General features: G+C 35.1%; 1 protein-coding gene across 1 annotated transcript in view; it reads left to right on the forward strand.

Annotated features, from left to right (window-relative positions):
* Nucleotides 1-17629, forward strand: part of LOC134383153 (cytochrome P450 4X1-like) — a 48732-nt gene that overhangs the window by 21078 nt on the left and 10025 nt on the right. The window contains exons 7-8 of the mRNA XM_063103980.1: nucleotides 12884-12990; nucleotides 13575-13765. Coding sequence (XP_062960050.1) covers nucleotides 12884-12990; nucleotides 13575-13765 — 298 coding nt within the window. The remainder of the gene's footprint in view (nucleotides 1-12883; nucleotides 12991-13574; nucleotides 13766-17629) is intronic.

Below are 17629 nucleotides of genomic sequence, written 5' to 3' on the forward strand. Positions count from 1 at the left end.
TTTGAAGTCTTGTCCAAAGAATCCTTGCCCAATTCAATGTCATGAAGCATTTTCTCTATGTTTTCTTCTGGTTGTTTCTTAATCTCAGTTTTACTTTTAAGTCTTTAATCCATTTTGAGCTGATTTTTATATATGGTAAAAGACAGGGATCCAGTTTCATTCTTCTGCTGGTAGATAACCAATTTATCCAACACCGTTTGTCTTTTCCCCATCATATGTTCTTGGCACCTTTCAAAAATCAGTTGGCTGTAGATGCACGGATTTATCTGAGCTCTTTACTCTGTTCCATTAGTCTCTGTGTCTGTTTTTATGACAGTTCCATGCTGTTTTGGTCACTATATCCTCTTAGTATGCTTTGAAGTCAAGTAATGTGATGCCTCCACCTATTTTGTTCTTTAAGATTGATTTGGTTATTCAGAGTCTTTTGTTGTTTCATGCTAATGTTAGCATTGTTTTTTTCTATTTTTGTGAAGCATGCCATTGGCATTTGGATAGGGATTGCATTGAATCTGTAGATCACTTTGGGTAGTATCAAGCAGCTAATTAATTGTTCATCAGCTCCACCACTTAGTCTCAGTATAATTTGGAAAAATTGCTTACTGCTTTGTCTCAGTGTCATCTGTAATATGGGGATAAAAAATAATCTATCTCATAGGTTTGTGGTGATGATGAATGCGTTAATACATGTAAAGCACTTAGGACAGTGCCTGGCACTATATAAATGTTAAATATAAAGTATAGTTACTATATTAAATATCTTTTCCCCCAGGAAATTTGCAAGACACGCTGACACATACACATTCACACATACATATATACACACATGCACACAGATGTTATAGGGAGGACATTCAGAGAAACAGTTTAGAAATAATATAAGACAAGTGAGCATTACATGTAGCAGTAGTTCTCAAACCTTTTAACATCATGGCTTACACAAAAATGTTAATATTTGTGCAGTTATTGGATAAACAGTTATGGATTTGGGGGCAACTACAAAGGACTTGGTGAAAGAATTATTTACATTTTCTTTACATTGCATAATTATGATGAAAAATAAAATGCAAAGTATTAGGGAAATATTAAATGTTAATTTAGTTCAAAACTTCAAAAATAAAAGCTTTTCAAATTTAAAAATTAGTAAAATTTATAAATATTTTCTTCTAATGCATCTCAATTTTTAGTAATAGTTAAGAGCCTTCTCCTATTCCAGGATTTTCCAGCTCTTGGCACTAAATGACCTTTTGGATCAGATAAGTCTTGTGGGGAGCCATCCTGTGCATTGCAGGGTGTTTAGCTGCATCCCTGACATCTACCCATTTGGTATCAGTAGACCTAACAGTTGTAGCAACCAAAAATGTCTCCAGACAATGCTGAATATCCCGTAGGGTTAAAATTGCTCCCAGTTGAGAATGACTGCCCTATACCCAGGTTGTAGAGAGATTCACTCATGTTTTTGTCTAGTACTTATATGTTTTCATTCCTTTTGCACTTAGATCTCATTCATTTAGAGTTTGTTCCTATGTGTGGTGTGAGGTATGAAACTAATTTTTCCAAATGATTATCCAGTTGTCCCATCACTGTTTATTAAAAAGTTCATCTTTTCCAGTAATTTGAGATAATCAACTTTTATTATATTCTGAACTGCCATATGTACTTGAATGTGTTTCTGGACTTTCTCTTCTATTCCATTGGTCTGTCTGTGAATGTGCTAGAATTGTTTTAAATTAAATTAAAATTACTGTTTTCATTAAGGAGACTTTGTAGGTTTTTTAAAAACATTAATAGACTTTAGTTTTAGAGAAATTTTAAGTGTATGGAAAAATTGAGCAGCAAGGACAGAGTTCCCATATACCTCCTCACCCTACCATTCCAGAGTTTCCTTTCTTATTAACATTGGCATTAGTGTGGTATATTTCTTATCACTGATGAGCCAATATTGATACATTGTTATTAACTAAAGTCCATAGTTTAAGGTTCACTCTTTGTGTTGTGTACACTATATAGGTTTTGACAAATGTATAATGATATGTATCCACCATTACAGTATTGTACAGAATAGTTTCACTGCCCTAAAAAGTCCCCTGTGATTCACCTATTCATCTCTCCCCAAGAAGCCCTGGCAACCACTGATTTTTTTTTCTTACTATCTGTATAGTTTTGCCTTTTCCACAGTGTCATGTAGTCGGAATCATACACTTTTACTTAACATTATGCATTTAAAGTTCCTTCATGTATTTTTGTGACTTGATTGCTCATCTCTTTCTGTTGCCATGTAATGTTCTATTGTATGGGTGTATCACAGTTTGTTTACCCGCTTGCCTACTGAAGAACGTTTTGGTTACTTTCAAGTTTTGACAATTATGAATAAAGCTACGGTAAATATTTGTGTGCAGGTTTTGGGGGGCACATAACTTTTCAACCCATTTGGGTGAATACAAAGGGGTGCAATTACTGGATCTTGTGGTAAGAGTATGTTTAGTTTTGTAAGAAACTGCCAAACTGTCTTCCAAAGTAGCTGTACCGTTTTGCATTGCCACCAATGCAATGGACGAGAGTTCCTGTTCCTTCACCTCCTTGTCAGCACTTGGCATTGTCAGCGTTTTGGATTTTAGCCATTCTAATAAGTGTGTGTTGATACCTCATTGTTTTAATTTACATTTCTCTTATGACATATGATGTGGAACATCTTTTCATATGCTTACTTGCCATCCCTATATCTTCTTTGGTGAGCTGTCCAGGTCCTCTGTACATTTTTTAATTGGGGCCTTTGTGTTCTTGTTAGGTTTTATGAATTCTTTTGTATATTTTGGATACCAGTCCTTTATCTGATATGTCTTTTGCAAAGATTTTTTCCCAGTCTATGACTTGCCTTTTAACTCTCTTAACAGTATCTTTCACGGGATAGAAATTTTTGAATTTTAATGAAGCCCAGCTTATCAATTTTTTTCACTCATTAATTGTGCTTTTGATGTTGTATCTAAAAAGTCATCACCAGATTTTCTCCTCTGTTATCTCTAGGAGTTTTACAGTTTTGCATTTTACATTTAGGTTTGTGATCTATTTCAAGTTAATTTTCATGAAAGACTTAAGATCTGTATCTAGATTCTTCTTTGTGTGTGTGTGTGTGTGTGTGTGTGTGTGTGTGTGGATGTTGAGTTGTTCCAGCATCATTTGTTGAAAAGACTATCCTTTTCCCATTGAATTGCTTTTGCTCCTTTGTCAGAGATAAGTTGGCTGTATTTGTGTGGGTCTAGGCTTTCTATTGTGTTTCCTTGATCTATATACCACACTCTCTTGATTATGGTAGCTCCAGAGAAAATCTTGAAGTCAAGTAATGTCAATCCTCCAACTTCGTTCTTCTCCCTTAATGTTGTGTTGTCTATGCTGAGTCTTTTTCTATACCATGTAAACTTCAGAATCAGTTCATTGTTATCCACAAAATAACTTCTTGGGATTTTTATTGTAATTGTGTTAAATCTTTAGATCAAGTTAGGGGTATTTTGACAATATTGAGTTTTCCTAACTAAATCCATGAATGTCTCTTCATTTATCTAGATTTTTTTTGATTTCTCAATAATCAGAGTTTTGTAATTTTTCTCATATAGGTCTTGCAGATATTTTGTTACATTTACACCTAAGTATTACATTTTTTCAAAGTGAATGTAAATGATATTGTTTTTAATTTTAAATTTCAATTATTTATGGGTAGTATATGACAAAGCAATTAACTTTTATATATTAACCCTGTATCCTACAACCTTGATATAATTGCTTATTTGTTCCAGGAGGTTTTTGTTAATTCATTGGGATTTTCCACAATCATGTAATCTGTGAACTAGGACAGTTTTAATTCTTACTTCCCAATCTCTATACCTTTTGATTTCCTTCTCTTATTGTATTAGCTAGGACTTCCAGTATGATGTTGAATAGGCATGGTGAGAGGAGACATCATTACCTTATTCCTGATCTTTTTATTTTATTTTATTTTTTATTTTATCATTATACAATGTAAACACTTTTGTAGCATTTTGCTAGTTTCTCCCTAACCCCACTCTTTCTCTCCCTTCCCCCCTCCCCCCCTCCCCCGTAGCCTCAGTTCTGTTCTCTTCTTTTGAAAGTTGAAGGAATTATTGTGATCGTCGTATCTCCCTTATTCCTGATCTTACCAGGAAATCATCTACTTTTTCACCATTATATATTATAAAAACTGTAGGGTTTTTGAAGATGTTCTTTATCAAGTTGAAGAAGTTTCTCCTCTATTCCTAGTTTGCAGGGTGTTTTTTAATCATGAATGAGTGTTGAATTTAATCAAGTGATTATTTTGCATCTATTAATATTATCATATGGTTTTTCTTCTTTAGCCTGTTGATGTAATAGGTTATATAAACTGATTTTCAAATGTTGAGCCAGCCTTGTGTACCTGGAATAAATACCACTTGGTTGTGATGTATAATTATTTTTATATTTTGTTGGATTCAATTTGCTAATATTTCACTGAAATTTTTTGCATCTATGTTCATGAGAGATACTATTCTATAGTGTTCTTTTCTTTTAATATCTTTGTTTGGTTTGAGTATTAGGGTAATGCTGGCCTCATAAAATGAGTCAAAAAGTATTCCTAATGCTTCTATTTTCTGGAAGAGATTGTAGAGAATTGGTTAAATTTCCGCCTTAAGTGTTTGATAGAGTTGACCAGTGAAATTATTTGTGCCTGGTTCTTCTGTTTTGGAAGATTATTAATTATTGATTTAATTTATTTAGTACATATAGGCCTATTCAGATTATTTATTTCTCTTATGTGAGTTTTGGTAGATTGTGTCTTTCAGGCAATTGGTTTATTTCATCTTGGCTTTTGTTGTTGGGTGAAGTATACTATAGATGTCCATTAGATCCAGTTGACTGATGATGTGTTTCAATTTAACTATGTCCTTGGCTGATTTTCTGCCTGCAGGATCTGTTCATAACTGATAGAGGGGTGTTGAAGTCTCCAACTATAACAGTGAATTCATCTATTTCTTTTTGTAGGTCTGTTAGCAGTTGCATCGTGTATTTTGAGTTCTGTTGTTAGGCTCATGAATATATTATACACATTAAAGATTGTTATATCTTCTTGGAGAATTGACCCTTTTATAATTATATAATTTTCCTCTTTATCCCTGATAATATTCCTTGTTCTGAAGTTGATTCTGTCTGAAATCAATGTAGCTACTCCAGCTTTCTTTTGATTAGTTAGCAAGGTACATCTTTTTCTGTCTCTTTACTATTAATCTATATGGATCTTTCAATTTGAAGTGAGTTTCTTATAGACAGCATATTGTTGAGTCTTGTTTTCTATACATTCTGACATTGTCTGCTTTTTAGTTGTTGTATTTTGGCCATTCATGTGTAAAATGATAAGTGATATAGTAGAGTTAATAGCTGCCATATTTGTTACTGCTTTCTATTCATCACTTTTTTTCCTTGTTTCTTTTTTTGTCTTACACTCTTTTTGCCTCCTCTGGTTTGCACTGAGTATTTTCTATGATTCCATTTTTTTACTCTGAGTATATCAGTTATAATTCCTTTTTTACTTTTTTTAGTGATTGCCCTTGAGTTTCCAATATACATTTATAACTATCTAAGCTCTCTTTCAAATAACAGTACTCTGTCTCAGTGGTCATGCAAGTACCTTATAAAAGAGTATTCCCAGTTCCTCCCTTTTATCCCATCTAGCATCACTGTCATTTATTTCTCTTATCAAGAAGCTATAATCACTGAATACATTGTTGCTATTAATATTTTAAACAAACTGTTATCAATTTGTTAATGGTTATATAAATTAAGAATAGGAAAAGTAAAGATTTTACTCTACCTGTATTTATTCATTCTCTAATGGTCTTCCCTTCCTTATGTAGATAGGACTTTTTGACCTATATCATTTTCCTTCTTTCTAAATAACTTCTTTTAACATTTCTTGCAAAGCAGGTCTACTGGTGACAAATTCCCTCAATTTTTGTTTGTCTGAGAAAGTCTTTTTTCCTCCTTCACTTTTAAGGATAATTTCTCTGCATACAGAATTACAGGTTAGTGGGATTTCTTTTTCTCTCAACACTTTAAATATTTTACTGCACTCTCTTCTTCTTGTGTTGTTTCTGAAGAGAAGTCTGATGTAATTCTTATCTTTGGTCCTCTATAGGTAAGGGGTTTCTTTCCCCCCTATAACTTCATTCAAGAATTTCTCTTTGTCTTTGTTTTTCTGCAGTTTGAATATGCTGTTTGTAGGTGTAGATTTTTTGATATGTTCCTGTTTGATGTTCTCTAAGATTCAAGAGCTATGGTTTGCTGTTTATTAATTTTGAAAAGTTCTCAGTCATTTATTGCTTCAATTATTTATTTTGTTTTTCTCTCTACCTTCTCCTTTGTTGTGTGTGTGTGTTTATATGTGTGTAGGTAGATCCTTGATATCTTTCTGTATTTCTTCTAAGGAAATTAGTTTCTTTAATTTTTCTATCTCTACCAGGGTCAATTTAGTTACATTGATTTTCCATTTCATCTAGGTTTTAAAATATATTTGGATAGCAGTAAGTGAAGTAATCTATTATGATTTTTTAAAAATTTTCCATATATCAAGAGCAATTTTCCCTTTGTCATTTCTTATTTTGTATATTGTGCTTTCTCCCTCTTTTTAATGTTAAAATTAACTAGTATTTACCTATTACTGACTTTTCTTGAAAAAAACAGGATTTTTATTTATTAATTTGGCCTACTGTTTTTCTGTTTTTTACCTTGGTTTTTTTTGTGTGTATGTTTTCTCTATTATTTTCTACTTTGTGCTGTTTCAGTTTATTTTGTCCTTTGTTTAGTTTTTTAGTTATGATTTAATGTATTTATTTTCATTGTTTCATCTTTATTGCTCTATGTGTTTAAGATTATGAATTTTCCTTTGGTCACTGATTAAATATATCCCATATATTGTGTTTATTAAATTTATTTTTTTCATTGTATGTGTTTATGGGGTACAGTATGTTGTTTCAATATATTCATATATTGTATAATGATCCGATTGGAATGGTTAGCATATCTATCACCTAAACATTTATCATTTCTTTATGGTTATAACATTCAAGATGCTCTTTTCTGGCTGTCTGGAATATACAATACAATATTGTTAACTATGCTCACCCTAGAGCACCAGGACTTATTCTTCCTTCATATCTAACTGTAGCTTTATAACTTTGTATCAGTCCACCAACCTTTCCCCATTCTTTTCCCCACTTTCCCTGCCTCTGGTAACCACTATTCTACTCTCTATTTCTTTCTTTCCTCTTTTTAATTTGTTTTTCTTAATCGACCCATGATAATCATATATATTAATAGTACAACATATTTGGGCCCATTTCTACTGTGTGTAATGATCATATCAGGTACTTCGTATGTCCATCACCTCAAACGTTGTCATCTCTTTGTGTTGAGAACATTCAACATCATCTCCACCGTCTATTCCAAGATACACAGTACTTTTTGGTTGACTGTTTTCTCCCTATATTGCTACAGAACAATAGATCCCATTTTCCCTATCTCTATACAATTTTGTATCTATGGATCACTCTATCCTCTTTCCCCTCCCGCTTACCCCTGCCAGTCTCTAGGAACCACTATTCTACTTCAATGAGATCAACTTTTTTACCTTCCACATATGAGTGTGAACATATGGTATTTCTCTCTGTGTGCCTGGCTTATTTCACTTAACATATTTTTCTCTAAGGTCATCAATGTGGCTGCAAATGGTAGAATTTCATTCTTTTTTATGGCTGAATAGTATTCCATTACATACATATACCACATTTCCCTTACCCATTCATTTGTCAATGCATATTTAGATTGGTTCCAATGCTTGGCTATTGTGAATAATCCCATGATAAACATGGGAGTGCAGGTATCCCTTCGACTTGCTGATTCCCATTCCCTTGGATATATACCCAGTAGTAGATTGCTGGATTGTATGGTAGTTCTGTCTTTAGTTGTTTGAGAAATCCCCATATCTTTTTTCCATAATGGCTGTACTAATTTACATTCCCACAATGTATAAGAATTCCCATTTCTCTGCATCCTCACAAGCATTTGTTATTTTCTTTTTGGTAATAGCCATTCTACCTGGGGTGACATGATATCTCAAAGTGGTTTTGATTTGCATTTCTCTGATGATTAGTGATGTTGAGCATTTTTTCATACACCTATTTACCATTTGTATGTCGTCTTTTGAGAAATGTCTATTCAGCTCCTTTGCCCACTTTTTAATCATATCATTTGGTTATTTTTACTGTTCTCTACTTTGTCATCTTGCCTCACCTCCATACCATATATTTTAAGAGCTGTTTTCATTATTGTTAATTTTTCAGAAATTCTATAATTTCTCTTTGTATCTTTCATCCAAAAGTTGTTTAACAGAAGATTTTTTAAATGTCTAGATGGAAAAAATTTTTTTGTTTTTTAATTTTTTTTTAATTTGTAGTTTTATTGTATTGCAATTATGGGACTTACTAATGTTTTCTTTGATTTAATATATGATCAACTTCTGTAAATGTTTCACATGCTCTTGAGAAGAAGGTACATTCTCTATTATAAGGCATGGTGCTTGATATTTCCCCCATATGCTCTGACTTATTATTTTGTTTTGATCTTCTATATCTTAACTTACTTTTTATGACCACTTGACCTGTCTTGTACTGACAGTGATAGGTTAAAGACTCCTGTTATTCGTGTGATTCTATTTCTTCTTGCATTTCCTGTTCTAAATGGGTACTGCTGTGCTATTTGGTGTGTATATATTTATAACTATTATGTCTTGTGATACTGTGGCTTTTAGCATTAAAAACAGATTTTGCTTGTCTTGTTTAATGAGTTTTTGCTCAAATTCGACTTAGACTCATATCAAGATTTCAACCCTTCTGTAGAGCTAGAGCTAGGTCTCACAGACTGGGTCACAAACCCTTCACACACAGGTCCACCAGCTAGGTAATAGGGAAGAGGTCCTTGGAGCCGTGGGTGAAGAAATAATAGGCTTTATTCAAAGCTAGAAGCAGTCGACCTAATATGGATTCCCGGAGCGTCCCCTAGAAGCTTCCCGTATCTGTGCCTTTAGTCTTTTTTACTCAAGTCCACAATCCAAAAAAAACCTGGATGCACACGTGCGATCACATTAGACAATAACAGGGAACACCCATGCCCATGCGCAAACCCACCTCAGATGCTCGGCAAGACTCCGAACATCCGAGGGGCCCTGACCGTCTTTCTTACATTTTCCCAACCTTCCTTTCTCATTACTTCTACTTGCCTGATGTTCTTCACTATCCCTTTATTTATAGCCATTTTGAATTAGTTCGTTTTAGGCATATTTCTTATATGCAGCACCCAGTTGGGGTTTGCTTTATGAGCCAATTTTAAAAAGCAAATCATTCCCATTCTTATTTTTGAAATGGCTGATATGTTTGGTTACAATACTGTAATATTATTATGTTATAATGACTGTGTATATTATGGTACAACACCTGTGCGTATTTGTTTCCTAAATTGCCGTAACAACTAACCACAAACCGAGTGGCTTAGAATAACAGAGATTGATTCTATCACAGTTCTGGAGGCTAGAGGTACAAAATCAAAGTGTTGGCAGAGCTGTGTTCCCTCCTGAAGGCTCTCGAGAAGAAGACTCCTTTCCTTCTTCTACCGTCTAGTTTGCTGGCAATCTTGTCGTTCCTCAGAGTTCCTTGCATCACTCTCATTTCTGCCTCTGTTTTCACATGGTCCATTTCCCTCTGTGTACCTATTTCCAAATTTCCCTCTTCTTATAAGGATACCAGTCATTGAATTAGGGTCAGCCCTAGTCCAATATGACTTAATCATTTTTTTTGAAAGATAAATTATTATACATGTTTATTATAAGATTTACTATCAATAGTTGTATACAATGAGTGATGGTCAAATCAAGATAGTTAGCTTATTCATCATTACAATACATAATCATTCTTTGTCCGTTAACCAATTTCTCATTAATTTCTCATTACCTTCCTTCTGTCTCCCCCTCCCTGCTTTCCACCTCTAGTAACCACAGTTCTGTTCTCTCTTTCTAAAAGTTCTACGTATTATTGTGATTGTTCCCTCCCTCCCTCCCTCTCTCTCTCTCTCTCTCTCTCTCTCTCTCTCTCTCTCTCGTTTATTTGTTTATTTATGAATTCAGCTCCCACTTATGAGTGAGGACATGCAATATTTCTGTGTCTGTGCCTGGGTTGTTTCACTTAGCATAATTTTCTCCAGCCTCATCCATGTTGCTGTGGATAGTAGAATTCCATTCTTTTTTGTGACTGAGTAATATTCCAATGTGTATATATACCACATTTTCCTTATCCTGTCATCCGCTGATTGACATTTAGGTTAGTTCCATAGCTTGGCTATTGTAATAGAGCTGCAGTAAGCATGGGTATGCAGGTTTCCCTTTGACATGATGATTTCCATTCTTTGGATATATTCCCAGTAGTGGGATTGCTGTATTGTAGGGTAGTTCTATCTGTAGTTGTTTAAGGAACCTCCATTGTTTTCCTGAATGGCTGCACTAATTTACAGTCCCAGCATCAATGCAGAAGGGTTGTCCTTTTCTCTGCATCCTCACCAGCATTTGTTATTCTCTGTTTTTTTGAAAATAGCCAGTCTAACTGGGGTGAGATGATATCTAAAAGTGGTTTTAATTTGCATTTTCCTGATGATTAGTGATGTTGAACATTGTTCATATAACTGTTGGTTATTTGTATGTCCTTTGAGAAATGTCTATTCAGCTTATTTGGCCATTTTTTAATTGGATTATTATTTTTTTATTATTATAAAATTGTTTGAGCTCCTTGTATATTCTGAATGTTAATCCCTTGTTGGAAGTATAGTTTGCAAACATTTTCTCCCATCCTGTGGGTTGTTTTCACTCTGCTGGTTGTTTCCTTTGCTGTGCAGACACTTTTTAGTTTGATTTAATCCCATTTGTTTATTTTTTCTTCTGTTGTGTGGGCTTTTGGGGTCATATTTATAAACTCTTTGCCCAGTCCTACATCCTGGACCGTTTCCCCCATGTTTTCTTCAGAAATTTTAAAGTTTTAAAACTTTATATTTAAGTCTTTAATCCATTTTGAGTTGATTTTGGTACATGGTGAGAGATATGGATCTAGTTTCATCTTAACTTGATTACTTCTGCTGAGACTATTTTGAAATAAGGCTACATTCACAGGTGTTGAGTGGACATCAATTTGGGGAGGATGTACAGGGGGAGGAATTATTCAACCCAGTACATTACACTGCATTTCTTTCTTAATGTGGTAGGTCGTCTTTGCTTTTTTAAAAAAGTCTTTTGATATTTAAAAATGTTTATACTTTTGTTCTATGACTACCACAGTAGTTAGCCCTTTTATAGAATCCCTAATCCCCTTTTCTTTATTCAACCCTTTGCTATCTAGTTTGTCAGTATTTTTATTGTCATAAAATACACATATTTACCATCTTAACCATTTTTAAGTGTACATTTCGGTGGCGTTAAGTACATTTACACTGTTGTGCAACCATAATCACCATCCCTCTCCAGTACCCTTTTCATCTTGCAAAACTGAAACTCTATATCCATTAAACAACAACTTCTCATTTCCTCTCTCTAGCCCCTGGCAACCACCATTCTACTTTCTGTCTCTATGAATTTAACTACCCTACATACCATGTATAAGTGGAATCATACAGTATTTGCCCTTTTGTAACTGGCTTATTCCATGGTTTGTCAGTTATAAGTGATATCCTTTGATTTGTGTTTATTACCTCTAATGCTAATAGTGATCTTATTATACTTTTTCCTTTCTCTCTCCAATTTTCTCCTATTTTTATTTGCATAACATTTACTGTTAACATTTATTCTTCCACCTAGGTCCCTGTCTTTGTTTCAGTCTGAGATCTAGAATTAAACCTTTTAAATGTCCACTCAATTCTTTTAATGAATTTTTTGCAGTCATCTCTAGGTTGAATGAAGTTCATCCTCTATAGATTACTCAGGATGGGCTCATGAGCACAGCATTCCCTGAGTCCTTGCATAATTAAAACCGTTTTTCTACAGCCTTGAGACCTGAAGGGAAGTTTTTCTGGGTATAAAATAGTTATCTCGTACTTTCTGTCCTTGGGTTTCTTGAAAATTATTTACTGTTGCCTTAATTTCTTTATTTCTCTTGGCAAGTCTGATGCTAGCCCAATGTTCTTACCCTTAGAAGACATTTGCTCCTTTTGTCTGGTGCCTATGAGGATTTTTTTTCTCTGTCTCTTATGTCAAATAGTTTTACTAAAGTGTATATTGGAATTGTGATTCTTTTCTAATTTTTCCAGGCATAGAGTGGGCCTTCTAATATGTTGATTTAAGTTTTTTCTTATTTCCAGAATATTTTCTTGGATTATGGTCTTAAATATCAATTCTGTTACATTTTTTTTCCCCCAGTGCTTTCAGTTATACACATTTTGGCATTTCTTTGCCTGTTTTCCACTTCATTTGGTAACTTTTCTGTGAAGATAAGATATTGGACTGAAGAAAAAAAGAATAATCGATCATTTGTATCTAAATATGAAATCATCTTAATTATATTTCCTGCTTACTGATATAAACTACATTTTGGCCTGTTGAGTTTGTCTTTGAAGCTTTTATCAAAAGTTGTCCATTTGATAGGAGAATAAGTTAACTGTGAGAATTAAATCTATTCAAATATGATGCACCCACTCTGGCCTCTGGAAATTAGGCAAGATGCGAAGTAATCATGGGCTATGGCTTACTTTATAATTATTTGACTTTGATTGACTTTATGTCACTTTGGTAATGGGGAACTACTATTCTACCCAGAAAAGGTAATCCAGGACAGAAAGAAATCCTTCAAGGACGGGATGAAGCAGGGTAACCTCCAGGAGAAGAAGTACCAGGATTTTCTGGATATCGTCCTTTCTGCTCAGGTACATCTTCCAAATTTCTGATCCAGCTCAAATAGCCATTTAATTGTGGGTAGGTGGATAAGTGGGTGTGGGTGGGGAGATGAAAGCAAAACCAACTGACTAAATTTAACAGCACTTTGAATTGATAGGTTGGCTGCATGCAGTTTGGGGTAAAGATAGAATTCTGCAACTTTATCACTAGAGGGGAGTCACTGAAGACTAAATTATTGCTTTGACAGAATTTGGAGCTTTTCATATAGGTATATAGAGTTCAGGAAACCACAGGAAAATGGGTCACATGGGTAAGCATGTAAAATAATGAGGAGGAGGTACTAAACACCTGGATATATCTGGGGAGTTTGGAGAGAATTTCTAGGTCCTGATGACAGAGGGCCCTCTCTTCAAGGCCTGCTTTTCTTAGCTAGCCTTGGTTCTCCTTTATGGTCTGGGCAAAGCGTGGCTCATACTATATGTTTGTTGAACTGAATTAAAATTGAAACCCTTATTGGAAATTCTGATATTCCCCCCCAAACCATTGTTTTGATTGGGTATCTACATATCTATAATCTGACATTTCATAGAATTATCTGCGTTATACTTTCTAGGCTGAAAACGGAGACAGCTTCTCAGATGCTGAGCTAGAGTCTGAAGTGAAAACGTTCATGATTGCAGGACATGACACCACATCAACGGGCATCACTTGGCTCCTCTACTGCCTGGCTCTGAACCCTGAGCATCAGGAGAAATGCCGGGATGAGATCAGGGGCATCCTCGGGGATGGGTCCACTATCACCTGGTAAGAGCTGCATCCCTAAACATTTCATCCTAGTTCTCCTCGGTTTTTGCTTTCTTCCTTGCCCTCATACCTTACTGACCTTACTATGCCTCAACATAAGTGTATGTGGAAGCCGAAGAGGCTACTTTTCTGTTCTTTCTCAAGAGAGCCCCAGCTTATCCACTTGCCTTTTGCATAAGTTCACTCATCCATAAGTTATCTGTCATTGTTATTCTGATCAGTAGTGTGCAAAATGCCCCGTTTCTTTCTTTCACCCAGACTTTGGTACATTGGAAATGAGGACTTGACCCCTAGGTTTGCGTTTATAGCATGGATCGTAGGGCTCAAGTGGGGCTTCTCTTCTGAGAGAGCTGAATGAATGGGTAGCATAATGTAAAGCTCATTGTAGACATCCCATCACATCCTGTCACTAATTTCATTCCTCAGCATTGACTTTGGACTTTAAACATAGTATTAAATAACACACGTTGTAGTTGAGGTTAGCAAATATGGACTGAGGACATTTTAAGTACTGAAGCACTAAAAAGCGACTAGGATTTGAAGTGGCCCTATCCTTGGTGAGCTCACAGTCTAATACGAAAGACAGACCTTCATACAGAAAATTGCAGTATGGCATGGTAAGGGTAATGATAGAGGTATGAGCTGGCTACCACAGAGGCAGACAAGACAGGCACCTACCCTAGCACAGGAGGCTCAAGGATACTCTTTTTGGATCTGACATATAAGTTGCCTCTTAGAAGTTGAGTAGGAGTTATCCAGATGGAAAACTTCAACCCTATTTTGCTAGACCTTAGGCACATCTTAGTGTTAATAAAGCCCAGATTATGGATTTGCCCCTCAGACATGCTATTTGGAAAGAAAAAACATGTCTCTGACATAAATCACAACCTTCGTCCAAGCTGGTCAAAGGGGAAGAAAAATAGAAACGCTAAGGGCAACTCAGTCTCATGAGTAGGAAAAAAACACCATCTTTCATATGCAAGGGACAGCTCAATTGGACTTTGTAAAGCAAAATTTGAAGTTATAAAGATAGAGTATATATTTCACTTGGACATTAGATATTGGTCTGCAATTTTCTTTTCTTGTAGTGCCCTTGCCTGCCTTTGGTATCAGGCTAATCTGGCCCTATAAAATGAATTTTAAAGTATTCCTTCCTCCTCAATTTTCTGAATTACTTTGAGAAGGACTGGTATTATTTCCTCTTTAAGTGTTTGCTAGAACTCAACTGTAAAGTCATCAGGTCCTGGGCTTTCTTCAATGGGAGACTTTTGATCAGTGATTCAATCTCCTAACTCATTATTGGTCTTTTCAGATTTCCTATTTCTTCATAATTCATTCTTGGTAGGTTGTATATTGCTAGGAATTTATCCATTTCTTCTGGATTATTCAATTTCTTGGCATATATAATTGTTCACAATAGTCTCTTATGATTCTTTGTATTTCTGGGATATCAGGTGTAATTTCTCCTCTTTCATTTCTGATTTTATTCATTAGAATTTTATTTTTTTCTTAGTCCAGATAAAGGTTTGTCAATTTGTTTATCTTTAAAAAATCAACTTTCAGTTTTGTTGATCTTTTCTATTACTTTCTGAGTTTCTATTTTATTTACTTCTGATCTATATTATTTCCTTCTGTTAACTTTGAGCTTGGTTTCTTATTCTTTTTCTAGTTCTTTGAAGTATAACAATAGGATGTTTATTTGAGACCTCCTTTTTAATGCTGGCATTTATTTCTATGAAATTTCCTTTTAGAACTGCTTTTGCTGCATCCCATAAGTTTTGGTATGCTGTGTTTCCATTTTCTTATATCTTAAGATATTTTTTCATTTCCATTTTGATTTCTTTTTTGACCCATTTGTTGTTCTAGAGCATGTTGTTTACTTTCTACATATTTGCAAAATTTCCAAACTTCCTTCTGTTACTGATTTCTAGTTTCATCAATTTTTGTCAGGAAAGGTAATGGATGTGATTTTAATCTTCTTAAATTTGTTAAGAATTGTTTTGTGATCTCACATAGAACCTGTTGTGGAGAATTTTCTGTGTGCACTTGAGAAGAATGTGTATCTGCTGCTGTTGGATGGAATGTTCTGTATCTGTCTGTTAGTTCCATTTGGTTTAACATGTGGTTTAAACCTAATTTTTTTAAATGATATTCCATCTCAGTGGTCTATTCAGTGTTGAACATGGGATACTGAAGTCCCCTACTATTATTGTATTGCTGTCTCTCTCCCTTCAGATCCATTAATACTTGCTTTATACATTTAGGTGCTTCCATGTTGGGTGCATGTATACTTGCAATTATTATATCATCCTGATGAATTGATCCTCTTATCATTATATAATGGACTTCTTTGTGTCTTTTTACAGTTTTTGACTTGAAGACTATTTTATTTGATATAAATATAGCTATGCCTGCTATGCCTGCTGTTTTTTCATATCTATTTGCATGAGATATCTTTTTCCATTTTTTCACTTTCAGTCTATGTGTGTCCTTGAAGGTGAAGTGAGTCTCTTGTAAGCAGAATATAGTTGGATCTGGTTTTTCTGTCCATTTAGACACTGTATATCTTTTTATTGAATAATTTATTTCATTTATAGTCAAGGCAATTATTGATAGGTAAGGACTTACAACTATCATTTTGTTCATTGTTTTATGGCTGTTTTGTAGGTCTTTTGTCCTTTCTTCCTCTCTCGCTGTCTTCTTTTCTGATTAGGTGCTTTTCTCTGGTAGTATACCTTTATTCCTCACATATTATCTTTTGTGTATCTATTATAGGTTTTTGTTTTGTGGTTACCATGAGGCTTATATACTTATAACAGGCTATTTTGAGCTGGTAACACTTAACTTTGATTGCTTAAAAAAACTACACTTTGGTTCCACCCCCACCACATTTAATGTCTTTGATGTTATTTATGTTTTTATATTGTGTATCCCTTAAAAAATTATAGTAGCGATAGTTTTATATCTTTGGTCCTTTAACCTTTATACTGAAGATATAAGTAATTTATATACCACCACTACTGTATTAGTCTGTCTGTGTTCCTATAACAGAATAGCTGAGACTAGGTAATTTATAAAGAACAGAGGTTTATTTGGCTTACAATTCTGGGATAGCTGCATCAGGTGCAGGCCTCAGGCTACTTCTAATCATGGCGGAAAGTGGCAGGCAGCCAGTGGGTCCAAGCAGATCATGTGGCAAGAGGAAGCAAGAGAGAGAAAGAGGAGGTGCCAGAGTCTTTTAAACAACCAGCTCTCACGGGAACTAATAGAGTGAGATCTCACTCAGGATCCCCACCCCAAGGGAGAGCATTAATCCATTCATGAAGGATGCTCCCCCCATGGCCCAAACAGCTTCCAACACTGTTATATTGGGGATCAGATTTCCACATGAGTTTTGGGAGACACATCCACCCCTGGCCCCCCAAAACTCATGTCACTCTCACATACAAAATACAATCATTCCATCTCAGTAGTCCCAAAGTCTTAGTCTGTTCCAGCACCAACTTAAAAGTCCAAAGTCCAAAGTATCATCTGAGACCAAAAGCAAAAGTCCTTCCAGCTGTGAACCTATAAAAATCAAAACCAAATTTATCTACTTCCAAGATACAATGGTGGAACAGACCTTGGGTATACATTCCCATTCTGAAAAGGAGGAATAGGCCAGAAGAAAGTAGAAACAGTTCCCAAACAAGTCCAAAACCCAGCAGGGCAGACATTAAATCTTAAAGCTCCAAAATAATCTTCTTTGACTCCAAGTCCTGCTTCCTGGGCACAATGGGGCATCTGGGCCCCCAAAGCTTTGCGCAGCCTCACTCCCACAGCTCTGCCAGGCAGAGCCCTGTGGGCTGCGCTGGTGTGTGTGGC

This window comes from Cynocephalus volans, chromosome 8 (assembly GCF_027409185.1).
Source record: "Cynocephalus volans isolate mCynVol1 chromosome 8, mCynVol1.pri, whole genome shotgun sequence".
In the NCBI taxonomy this organism is placed as follows: domain Eukaryota; kingdom Metazoa; phylum Chordata; class Mammalia; order Dermoptera; family Cynocephalidae; genus Cynocephalus; species Cynocephalus volans.